The 12977-nt window shown below is 39.8% G+C and overlaps 1 protein-coding gene and 1 pseudogene across 1 annotated transcript in view; one reads left to right on the top strand and one right to left on the bottom strand.

The window, feature by feature from the left end:
• Zzef1 (zinc finger ZZ-type and EF-hand domain containing 1) overlaps positions 1-12977 on the bottom strand; it is a 127214-nt gene that overhangs the window by 90498 nt on the left and 23739 nt on the right. The window contains exons 7-10 of the mRNA XM_033762734.1: positions 11838-12048; positions 6115-6231; positions 4784-4962; positions 1855-1953 (exon numbers count right to left, since the gene is read on the bottom strand). Coding sequence (XP_033618625.1) covers positions 1855-1953; positions 4784-4962; positions 6115-6231; positions 11838-12048 — 606 coding nt within the window. The remainder of the gene's footprint in view (positions 1-1854; positions 1954-4783; positions 4963-6114; positions 6232-11837; positions 12049-12977) is intronic.
• On the top strand, positions 8680-9789 carry LOC104853443 (annotated as a pseudogene).

Below are 12977 nucleotides of genomic sequence, written 5' to 3'. Positions count from 1 at the left end.
CCTTTTTTTTTTTTTTTTTTTTTTTTTTTTTTTTGAAGAGGTGGACTTGTAGCCAGTAGTAAAGTTTCCCTGGGTTCAACAATTACTCTTTGGCTATTCTTGGGCACTGCACTGGCATTTGTCCATATCAACAAGTGGTACTTCGCTGCATTAGGGAATCTGAAGCATACCTGTGAAAGAAGCTTTCACTTCTGTAAAGAGAAGAAAAACTTCCCTCCGCCAAACCCAGAAGTTCTGGCTGTGAGGGCTTTCCTGTTGTCCTCAGGCTCATTTTTTTTTGTAGTAGAGCAAGAAAGACCCACACAGAACCTGAGGTACAAGAAAAATCCCAAGCTCCAAAGGGAGAGCCAGGAGGAGCGGAAGGCTCCTGACTACATCCACTCACACCCCACCCTTAAGCTGCTCAGAACCACAACAGTAACAAATGCTTATAGGTGGGAAGCTAAGGCAGGAGGATGGCAAGTTCGTCAGCATGGACTACATAATGAGATTCTGTCTCAAAAACACAACCAAATGAAACAAAATCAAATCCATTGGCTTAGATCCCCGGTACCAAAAAAGCAAAAACAACAACGAATCCATTGGCTACGGCTAGATTCTAAAATTTCAACTAATGTGGTGAGAGGGGGCGAAAGGAGAGGTGGACAGGTGAAAGGCACAGGAAGAATAACAAAGTATTCAAATCAGATGAGGCAAAAGAGCTGACTGACAAATGCATCTTGTAGTTGCAAACAAACAAAAACCAAACCAAACCAAACCTAACCCAACCCAAACCTCTGGTCCTTTCAGACTCAGGACAGTGGTAAGACTCCACATTCTGGGGTGCGAAGATTCTGCTTTCACATGCTCCAGAGACAAAAATTCCTCCCTCAGAGTGACGGAAAAATACAGAGGGTCCCTGGCAAAGTGGTCTTGCTATTCTTAGGTAAGGAAGAGAAAAGACAAAGAGCTGCCACACTATCCTCCCAATCCCATGGTTTTGCATGGCAAGTGACAAGACCTGCTGTGACTTCCAGTGTTATAGGAAACACAGGTAGTGAGGGAAACGTCTCTGCCTAGGTTGAGCTCTCAGAGAAGAGTATAGAGAAACTGTTCAGTGCAAGCCAATTGCTTAAGAGGACCACCTAAGATGGGGGTGCAACTGGGAACATGTGTTTTCCTAAGGATCACTGGTGCTGAGAACAGATAAGGACAGAGAATAGAGAAAAGGCAGCACCAATGTACAAAGACTACAGTGCTGTGAGGAAAGCCAAGGGGAAATCCAATCCAAAGCAGGAAGGCCAGACCCTTTCAGAATTTTATAACTGCGGAACATTCAACTTCCTTTATTGAACTGTAAGATTCAAAGCGGTATAGGGAGTAGAAAAGGGACACTTGCAGGATACAAATGAATTGGCCATCAGGATGGATGAGGAAGAAGGTCACAAACACTCTCTGGAAGAAAAGTGCTGCCCACAAATGGAAGCATCAGCAGGAATTATTATGTTGCCACTAGGGATAGGTGAGGCTTCCAGTCTGGTGCCAGACAGTATGGGGAAATGCCCTTCTTAATTTTTAGCAATATGGTTTCTTCATACTTCAAGACAACACAACAGAAAGACAATCTAAACTTTAAAACAGTAGCTTTTTCTATTCCAAGAGGAAGAGTCCTTGCTTTTCAAAACTTCAGGTTTGAATAGCCTGCATGCTCCCAAATACTTGTAAGCTCTTACATGTCACTAACACCTACAGAAATTGCAACTAAACCACGAAAGTTGTTCAGGAGCCAGGGTCAAAACAAGCTGAGATAAAGAGTGACTTCACACAGTTGCCTAAACTCAGCAGGAACAGACCCACCTATCATCCACCACTCACCGTCCCTTGTCCATGGTTCCACAAGGAGGTTTTCAGGTCCTGACTTATCTTCTTTTCCTTTGACATCACAAGCCTGAAGAGTCAACTGGAGAGGTTTACCTGACCAAAGAAAAGTGATGGCAAGACTTAAGCTACCACTATGAAAATAACCAAACTAGTGGGCTGTGCCTGTGGCTACCCCGAGTTCTGACAAAAGTTTACCCACTTAAAAGCTAAAGAGGGCAGGAAAATTAGGCAAATGTTGACACTATCCCTCTGTTTCCCTGAGTGATTCCAAAGAAAGGGCCCTAGAATAATCACTGTCAAGAAATAAAGCAAATTATAGCATAAAGATTAATACCCTAGAAGCAATACATTTGGTAGGCGTTCCTAAGATACTGTTTTGAAGCCAATGATGAGTTTTATAACATTATATTTAAATATATAAATTAGGGCCAGGGATTTAGCTCAGTGGCACCACACCTGCCCTGTAAACACAAGGTTCTGAGTTTGATCCCCTGGTACCACAAAAAAAAAAAAAAAAGTGAATAAATATATAAATTAGCTGTTCATTGTGACCCATGCCTGTAATCCCAGTACTTGGGAGACTGAAACAGAAGGATTGCCACAAATGTAAAGCCAGCCTGGACTGCATAGTGAGTTCAAGGCTGTTCGGAACTATACAGTGAAATCCTGTCTCAAAAAATAGGAAAAAAAAAATAATAAGGCCAAGCACAGTGGTATGCATTTTTAATCTCACCACTTGGGAGGCTGATGCAAGAGGATCACCATGAGTTGGAGGCTAGCCCAGACTACCTAGTGAAATCCAGTCCAGCCTGAATTACACAGCAAGACGGTTTCTTTAAAACAAAACAAAACAAAACTAAGGCCTGAAATGTAGTTCAGTGGCACTGGGCCGCCTGGTAAGCACAAGGTCCTGAGTTCAATTCCCAGTACTGCCCCCCACCAAAAAAACCCACAACTAAAAGGTACACATAAAATAATCATGTTTTACTTTGTTTTCCCCCCAGGGCAGGTGTATGATCTGGCAACCTTCAGAGGGGCACTGGGGGTTTGTGCCCTAACCACACCCAGGCGGCAGATGAAGACAGGCGCCAGCAGTAACATCTAGCAGGAGCAGCTGTGCTGTGGCCCAGGGCCTGCCCTCAGGGCATCAAGGCCCAGTCCTGGCCCCTCTTCACTGTACTCCACAATCCTCAGCCATTGCCTCTCCTGCCTCCCTCCAGAACGTGCTCCAGCCTGGCCAGGGTCTCCCAGCCTCCCCTCCACATCCACCCTTGTCAATATCTTTAAAACGTCTCCAGGCAGATACAGTAGACCCTTGAGTTACAACCACCCTGACATACAAACAACTTGGGTTAAAACCAGAATTTTACTTTTAACTTATGAACAAAGTCTTGAGTTATGAGCCAAACACTGTCCGCTTGTGTTTCCAGATGGTCTCAGATACAGACATAACCCTTAAAGAGTACAGGAAGGAACACTACAACATCCTTTCCTCAGTGGGGTTAACTGAGAAATCTGGGGCCAATGTCTCGCTAAGGACACCGAGATCTGTCTGGAAGAAGGTGGCCTAAAATAATACAGTAGAGAGGCTCTGAAGGCAACTGACCAACCTGAGTTACAACCAGCCCTCAGGAATTAATTGAGTTCATAAGTCAAGGGTCCGATGTATTGAAAGTTTCCATAATATTAAAAATTAATTTTTTCTATGATAATCTAAAAATATTTTTCTTCCCTATGATGAATGCTATCATTATGTATATCTAAATGTACCAATAAATGTTTCTGCTTCAAAATTTTTTTCTTTGAATAATATAATAAATATCAATTAACCTATAATAGAACTAGATCATTATTAGCAATGCAGTTCCTCTTATGGATTCCTCCCTATTCTCTCTTCCCTGTTCAACAACTGCTAATCTGAATCGTAAAACTTTTTGTTTGTTTGTTTGTTTGTTTTTTTGGTACCAAGGATTGAACTTGGGTCCTTGCACTTGCAAGGCAGGCCAATGAACCACTGAGCTAAATCCCTGGCCCGCAAATTGTAAAATTTTTTAAAGAACAAACACTTCAGCTTCCTAAAACACTCAGCCATGCATGCTCTGAGCCCCTACCTCTCCAAATGTAGGGGGAAAACTGGATTTACAAGCCATCAATTGTCTGACTTTAAAATTTAAACATAAAATAAATCATGATGTCTTATTAGTCCAAAGGTAGAACATCACAGTAATGCCTCTATTACTGAAGAGGATGGGGTCTGATACCAAACTTTCTGGACACAAACTTTACCACTAGAGGCCAAGAGAGCAAAGTAAGTTGTCCCTCACATGCCATGGCAGTGGACACTGGGAACAGCTTTATGGGTGCCTATACTGAGAAGGATTGGGGCCCCTTCCTGGGTCAGCAGTAAAGTGCTACTGGGCCCAGGAGGGGAAGGCAGTAACAGGCATGGACATGAATGCTTCTGAGCAGCTATAATAGGGATGCAGAGCGATGAATTCTAAGCCAGCGATCCCTCTATGGCAGATCTTGGCTAGTTTCCTCCCTTTAGATGAGAAGTACTGCAACTTCTCAAATTTCTTGGACAAAGAGTAAGGCCCTTCTGTACTTCACCAAACAAGACTGTGTTGAAAGAGCCACCAGACCAAAAAGACTATGCCAACAGATTCCAGGTGTACAGCCCACAAGACCCTTGGGTGTCTTCTTCTGCAGATCCTGTCATGCATGAACCAACATTCCACTTCTCCCTAACAATACCAGTCAAAGGCTGGTACTTGGAGGACATAGTCACCCAGGAATTATGGCACAACTACCACAACTCAACTCACAAACTACTGAAAAGACAGAAAGATGGCAGGAAGACACACGGTAAAGATGGCTTTATGATCTGTCCACTGCTGGATTTCTGTCATGCCCAGGTCATTACCATATTTGAGAAGCAGGTTCTGTCTGACTGATGCCATGGAGGAGATGAGGGATGAGGCATCATACTGTGTGTCCAGGTGGTCTGTGATGGTGCACAGAGAGTTCAGCACTTTGGCAACACTTCCTCGTGCTAGTGCAAAAGCCAGAAGAGTCTGTTCTACTTCTGGGGTAGAACAGCAGCTATAAAGAGCAAACAAATTTTCACTTCTTAAAAACATGAGAAAAAACTCACAGCTCAAACTCATGTAATCAATGATTACAAGTAAAATTAACCATCCATATGTTTTTTTATGTGTTTATGAAAAATACATTCTTAAAATCCATAAGGTAAAATTAAATCAACCCAGGGGACCAGGGAATTAAATCCTCACTTCTGCAAACTTAATCTATACAAATATTGAATAAGCCAGGCATGGTGGCACACATCTATAATCCCAGCACTTGGGAGGCTGAGGCAGGAGGATCTTCGAGACCAGCCTGGGCTACATAGTGAGTTCCAGGTCAAATTCAACTATATAGTGAGACCCTGTCTCAAAAAACCAAAACAAACAAACAAACAAACCCCAAAATATATGTATGTATATGTACATATATATGTATATGTATGTATGTATGTATGTATACACACACACACACACACACACACACACACACACACACACACACACACACACACACACACACACACACACACACATATATATATATTAGAATGATACTTAGAAGCCAAAAATTAATGAATAAGCTACTACAGTATCTCCGCTTTTAGAAGACCTGGCTAATGAGTTGGCACAGCTTAAAAATTAAGGGCATATTTCTTGAGAAGCATGAAAAATTTTAGATATACTCCTTTCACACTTCTCAGCCTTTTTAAGCACATTTCCCTGAAACTTTAAAAAATATCTAGGTATCTCAAGGCTGGTTTGTCATCTAATACAGTTATGTCTTCATGGCTCACTGAAGAACAGCTGAGGGTCCCTCCATAAGCCAAACTACTGGCTCAGATGGGTGAGCTCTCCAGCTCAAATGAATGGATTACTATCTCTTTTTTTTTCAGCCCCTAAACATGGACCATTTTCAATGGTGGTCTTTAAGAGATTAAGAAAAATGTTTTAGAGCCAGGCCTGGTGATGTGCCCCCTGTAATCCCAGCACTTGGGAGGTTGAGGCAGAAGGGTTACTGGGAGTTAAAGATCAGCCTGGGCTGTACAGTGAGTTCAAAGCCAGTCTGAACTACATAATGAAACTTTGTCTCAAAAAAAAAAGTTTTAAAATTCATAACAACATATATGCCCTCCACCCCCCACAGATTGTATCTCAGCCTTGATTTTACCTGGTTATTCTTATGAGGAAGCTGTCCACTTCTTCTAGAACACTGGGAGACAGAAAAGTTGAGAAATCTGTAGATCCTGGTGAGAGGGAGAGTGGAGGCATGTGCTGCAGTGCCTTCCTAGAAAAGTTAATGTGTGAAGTCAAAACAAAGCCAGGAATGATATTAAATAAAATTACATTGTGAAAAGCTTCCTTTGATTAATCCCTTATAAGCAACCAGACAGTATTCCTATGGAGAACTTGGTACACAATATAAAGTAACAAATCAGTACCACCACAGGCTCTATTCCTGCTGTGTTTATGGGCCTTTCCACCCTAATGTCTTTTTTAATGTTCTTCTTTTCTCATCTCTTTATATTTATCTTTCTGAACTCCCAACAGTTCTGTCACCTCTAGACTAGCAATCACCTAACAAACTTATGCAACAAATGATTACTGAGTGCCACTGTCTGCCAGCAACTGTACTGAGTGTAACAGATAAGCCAGAAATGTATCCAAAACACCCCTCAAAACTCTAGAGCTGTATCATTTTATGGTAACAGTGAGAGTCCCTGAAATAATTTTATTTCTGCATTTCAAAATATAGATACCACAGCAAAACTAACACTACATAGCTTCCACTCTGTTCTGATTTCTTTCCTGATCACCTGACCCACCATCTTTGGGCTGTCCTAGTACAACAGCTACAATCAAATACAGATCAGAGATCTAAAGCATGTGAGTAACATGTAATTATTTACCAAATTCATTTATGCTGATACAAGCAAATACTTTTGTCCCCAAATATACTTTTTAAACTTATTTTTTCCTCATTGATTTTTTCACAATATAATTTTTAAAGTTTAGAATAGTTTTAGATCACTGATCCTTAGAAGTCAGGGGTGCATGAAAATACAATTATAGATGCACTAGTATAACTAAGCAGGGATACATCCATTCACCAACCATGGGGCATATTTTCAAAAACATAAGGTAGAAAGCTCTTCTTCTCTTCCTCCCCATCCTTAAAATCCAGTCCCTGTGGTAGAGCTGTGCAAGGGAAGCATTCAAGTGTTTTGAAGGCGGGAGGAGCCACAGTGGCCTACAGTAGAGTATGGAGACTGAGCAGGACATACTAGGATGGATTGCAGGTACCAACAGGGGCACAGAGACAGCCTGGTATAAGGGTGTAGGCTCAGGAAGGATGAGAAGGTCATCTGTGCAAGGGTGGTCACAGCAACAGCTCCTCTAAAGATACCAAATATAAGGAGAGGGTCCAGGCAAAGGCAAGGGTTACAGGACATTGGTTATACAGAGTGAGGAAATAAGTGCTTATATGAAGGATGCTGGGAGCTAGGTGTCTCGGTAACAGAAAGGGAAATTATAAGTTATATGTAGAAAATGAGAATGAACTATGTATGTAGTGCTAAACAAGAATTAAAAGTTTCAGTGTAAACTTGGTTTTTAGTATTACATAGAAATAAACATAAATGTAAATGCTTTTTTGTAAATACATGTATATTATTTCCTTTTTCTTTTCCAGTACTGGTGACTGAACTGAGGACCTGGCACTTGCAAGGCACATGTGGTGCCACTGAGCTAAATCCCCAGTCCCAATATGTATATTATTTCCATGCAAATGTACACATCCTGGCTGTATCCACTGAAAAGACATGGGGAAAGTACCCCCCAGAGAGCAATAAATTCAGTTTTGCAACAACACTCTCCACTAAAAGGAAACCTAATTCCTTAGAAAGTCTTGTTTTGTTTTGTTTTTTGGTACCAGGGATTGAACTCAGTCCTTGTGCTTGCAAGGCAAGTGCAGTGCCACTGAGCTAAATCCCCAGCCCATCCTAATTCCTTAGAAAAATGAATGATTCTAGGACTAAGGCAGAGAACACTCAAGATAATCTTGCAATATCTTTTTTCTTTTTTTGAGACAAGGTCTAGCTTCGTAGTGCAGGCTGGCCTTACTCACTACGTAGCCCAGGCTGGCCTCAAACTCACAGAGATCCTCCTGCTCAGTCTACTGAGGGCTGAGATTATAGGCATACACCACACTCAGCTACTTGAGTAACATATACCATAACTTAAAGAAGTAGTTGGGCACAGTGATGCATGTAATTGCAGCTACTTGGAATTAAGGATAGAAAATGACTTAAGCCTATGAGTTTGCAACCAGTGGGGCAAAACAGTGAGAACTTGTCAGAGGTGGCGGAGAGGAAGTGTTCTAAGAACAAGGAAGGTATGTCAAAAAGACACACAAGGCAGACTGAAGGGGTTGCCACCAGACAAATCTGGGACAAAATGAGCACCAAAACAGTAGTTAATTATAACCCAGGGAATAAAACAGGAATCTATGAGTCCTTACTAATAAAAATAGGATAAGGGCATAAAAACAGGATAAAAAATAGGATAATAAAACAGGATATAAAAACAGGATAAGGAATAGCATGTTTACATAGTCTCAAAGAAACTCTGCACAATATATACATTGATTATAAAAGGAAAAATTACTTTACAGAGGAAAAATCTGACAGACACCACTTTAATCAAGTAATCAAAGGTAATGTCACAAGCACTAGCAATGGAGCAATGTAAAGCTGTATGCCACTTGGCGGGATGTGATGAGAGCACCACCTCACTTCTATGGTATTCCTGCCAAACACACAGATCCTAAATCTATTCATGATTAAACATTCGATAAGCTGGAATTGTACGACACCCTTCAGAATAATTAATCTGTAATTTTCAAGTGTCAAGGTCACAAATGTCAGAGAAAGACTGAAGAACTGTTCCAGACTTAAGAAAACTAAATAGATATAACAATAACACACAACTCTGAACTTAGTAAAAAGACAAAACTCTGTGCCTGCTCCTCTGCCCCTCTGCCAGCTTCCTTCTCCTTAGACTGCTGCCAGCTGCTGTACCACTCTGCTGCATTATGGTGGTTCACATTCTCAGTGTGGTGATTATGACCTAGATCTATTTAGTATTACCGATCACTATATTGAAGATTTGAAAAAGTGTTTATTCCTTATGAATTAATTGTGGACAGGCTTCAAAGGCTTGCTTGAGATCTAATGAAGGAGAAGGGAGGTCATTACATTGTAGCTTTTGGTTCTCAATGGGGGGGCTATAAATTCTTTCTGACCTACTGGATTACATTAAAGCACTGAACAGAAATTGTGACAAATCCATTCTTGATCGTATTTTATCAGACTCAAGAACTACTGTAATGACCAGTCAACAGTGTATAAAAAAGTAATTGGTGGAGATGATCTCTCATGCCTGTGATCCCAGCACTCATGGAGGCTGAGGCAGGAGGATCACTGCAAATTCAAGGCCAGGCTGGCTCAAAGTGAGTTCAAGGCCAGTCTGAACTGCATAGTGAGACCTTGTCTTAAAAAGACAGGGCGGGGGGGATGTCTTGATCGCTGAGACTATAATTGACACTGGCAAAACAATGCAAACATTGCTTTCCTTGGTAAGGCAGTATAATCTAAAGATGGTCAAGGTTGCAAGCTTGCTGGAGAAAAGGACCTCTCAAAGTGTTGGATATAGGCCAGACTTTGTTAGATTTAAAATTCCAGATGAGTCAGCTCTTGGATATGCCCTTGACCATAATGAATACTTCAGGGATTTGAATCATGTTTATGTCATCAGTGAAACTGGAAAAGCCAAATACAAAGCCTAAAATGAGTGCAAGTTGAGTCAAGAAACATTGGGAGTCCCATTGATATCACCAGCAAAATTATTAGATATTCTAGTTTTGTGGCCATTCACTCAGCATAGCTTTCTGCATGAACCTTCTAAGAATTTAATGTTTTATATCTTAGAAACTTCAGTTGCTGCATTCTTAACTTTTTATTTGCACTATGAGCCTACAGAGTATCAGTTCCCTTGGGGTGGGTTGCTTAACTTGTGAGTAGAAAAAACAATCTCAAAAACAAATCACTGTTAAATGAGAATATTGAAATCATATCTATAAGAAACTTTTAAGGAAAAAATATTAGTTTTTTAAATTGTCATTTTAATTTTTTTGTATATTCAAGAAAAAGAGGTGATTAAATATTGTATCACCATGTGCTTAGAAAAGTAAGAACACATCTGTTTTTTTCACTGATAACAGTGACAACATCTAAGAGATTTAGTTGAAAAAAAGGTGTTTCAGTAGTGTTGACTCCTTTTTTCTCACTAGTTCAAGACTATTTTCCATTAATCTTTGTCAAAAGTTTCTCTTAAATGAAATAAATAATTTTTTATTTTGTTTTGTTTTGTTTTTTGAGACAGGGTCTCACTATGTAGCTGAGACTGACCTGGATGGAACTCACTATGTAGCCCAGGCTGGTCTTGAAGTTACAGCGATTCTCTTGCCTCAGCCTCCTGAGTGCTGGGATTACAGGCATGCACCACCACACTCAGCCGCAAATAAGTAAATATTTTAAAGTTAAAAAAAGAGGCGGGGATTTAGCTCAGTGGTTCTGCCTCACAAGCACAAAGACCTGAGTTCGATCCCTGGTACCACAAAGTAAATAAAAATTTTTAAAAAAAAGGGGGGTACAAGACATTACTGGGACAACCCATAAAACCCAAATGGAGTCTGAGGATTAAATTGCAGCAATGTGCAGCAATGTTAATTTCCTAATCTTGATGGTCATCTTGATGGATATCAGTAGGAAATACTCATTAAGAATTCAAGAACAATGGGACTCCAAGCTGACAAATTATTATCAAATGACTGAGGAAGAAATAAGAGTTCCCTGTATTATATATGCCATATTTTTCTAAATCTAGAATGGTTTATAAAAATAACGTTAAAGCAAAAAGGGTTAAGGAGTATGGTCAACTCTTATACTTCAGATCTAGCACTGCCAACAATGTTACTTGCTGAAAAGTTTTATTTAATAGTGAAAGCAATCTCAAAAGATATTTAGTGGGGCCAGGATTTAGCTCAGTGGTTCCACCACCTGCCTCTGAAGTACAAGGTCCTGAGTTTGATCCCCGTACCAAAAAAAGATGTTTAGAGAATAAAACAGTAGCAATCTCCCAGTGGCTGATACTTTGATAGCCTACATTAATAGTACCTAATTAAAAACTATCACTTATTGAACTTATATACAATACTAACATTTTGCTGCTACTGAAGCTGGTTGTGTTTGTCTTAAGGGTTACTACTTAGTTCCTGCCCTGACAATTTTTAAAAGAAAATTTGTAAAGGTGCCCTACATTTCAAAATAAATTAATTTAGTATCCTTGAAAAAATTTCACTCATTAGTGAACAGAGCTCTTGAATTGGGAGTTCAAAGATCAAGATTCAAACTGATCTTCACTGCTAAGGTCACAATATCCTCCTCATAATATTAGGATAATTGAGAGAAGGAACATTTCAGTGTCAACAGGCAAAATAACACATAGTATTTGGAAATGCTATATCCAATATTAAGTGCTATGTAAACATGTGCAGTTGTTCCCCAGTGGATAAGGATCAGGCATAGCATGATTGAGCTCAGAGACTGAGAACTTAAGAGAACTGATGAAGGAACTATGTGAAGAGGGACAGGAAGGTCAGAACATCGATCAAAGCTGAGGGGAAGAAGGAAAGCTGACTGGTACAAACAGAAAACAGGTAGCTGGACTGAGCTGTTGACAGAGCCCAACATTAGCAGGCTGCTCAAGAAACCCACGGAGGGTTGGAGGAGAATGAATACATCTTGACTGGATAGTAAACAGAGAGCAACTTACTGAGTATTGTGCAGCACTGTCTGGACAAAGGCAGGATTTGTCTCCATTGAAGCAGTCACCAGAGATGTCAGCAGAGACCAATACCATATTGCAGAAGCATCTGAGACTGAGACCCCGGACTTCTTAACTCTCTGAAAGCCAACAGCCCTCAGACCGTGAATCCTGGTGTCACATCCATCACTGAGACAACGCTTTATGTTAATCTGAACATCTGGCAAGCACAAACAACAAGTTCAGTATTGGATTAACTTCTTTAGTTCAGTAAATGCTAGGCTCTTGACTAAAAGTAAAATGATAATTTACATTTCAAAAAGAAAATTCTGCTGATACTCTTTGATGACAAATAAGATGTGCTGGGAAACTGGTATATAATAAATTTGTTATAAAAATATTGATGAACATAAGTCATAAGGATAATGCGTAAAATTGAGGGTGTGTTATTACAAAATTTCTTAGAAACTTATAAATTTTGGAAATTACACTGAGAACATTTTATAAATCCTGACATGGTAAGAATTTCCTGAATTCTTCCTAGATTCTAAAACTGAGATACAAAAGAGTAACTGGCTTACAAGCAGTATGAGAATGTCTCTTTAATAATCAAGTCCAAACAGATGACATAAACATGACTCACTTTCAGGAAATGTGACAATTTCTTATTCAGGTCGGAGAGAAGAAGGTAAGAAGTTAAAAAGGACACAGCTTAAAGAAAAAAAAAAAGCACTATCATATAAGGCAGGAAGGTTCTATCCACAAGCTTAACTACTTGGCATATGAGTGAAACACAAAGATGCTCTCCCTAGGCCTCAGTTCCTTTGAGAAAAGTAAAAACACTTCTTTTGGCCCAGGAAAGCATTAGAAGAAATAAAACAAAACATGAAGCATTCTGGCTCCCTGAATGAAATAAACCTGGAAAGAAATCACAGGGTTGTGATTATTTCCAAAATGCTAGTGTGCAGGAAAGCTATAATAGTATATAACTGGAAACAACTAAATGTCCAAGAGTAAGAGGTGGGTTAAAATTAAGACATATTTTTACAACACTAAATAAAGGTGTTCATAAATATGACAACACAACCTTGAAAAATACAAAAGAATATGAACATATCACCATTTTTATAAAAAGACATAGTGTATGTA

Source organism: Fukomys damarensis, unplaced genomic scaffold (assembly GCF_012274545.1).
Source record: "Fukomys damarensis isolate Sample0158 unplaced genomic scaffold, DMR_v1.0_HiC HiC_scaffold_13, whole genome shotgun sequence".
Taxonomy (NCBI): domain Eukaryota; kingdom Metazoa; phylum Chordata; class Mammalia; order Rodentia; family Bathyergidae; genus Fukomys; species Fukomys damarensis.
Note: the sequence above shows the minus strand (reverse complement) of the source record. Positions and strands in the feature narration are given on the sequence as shown.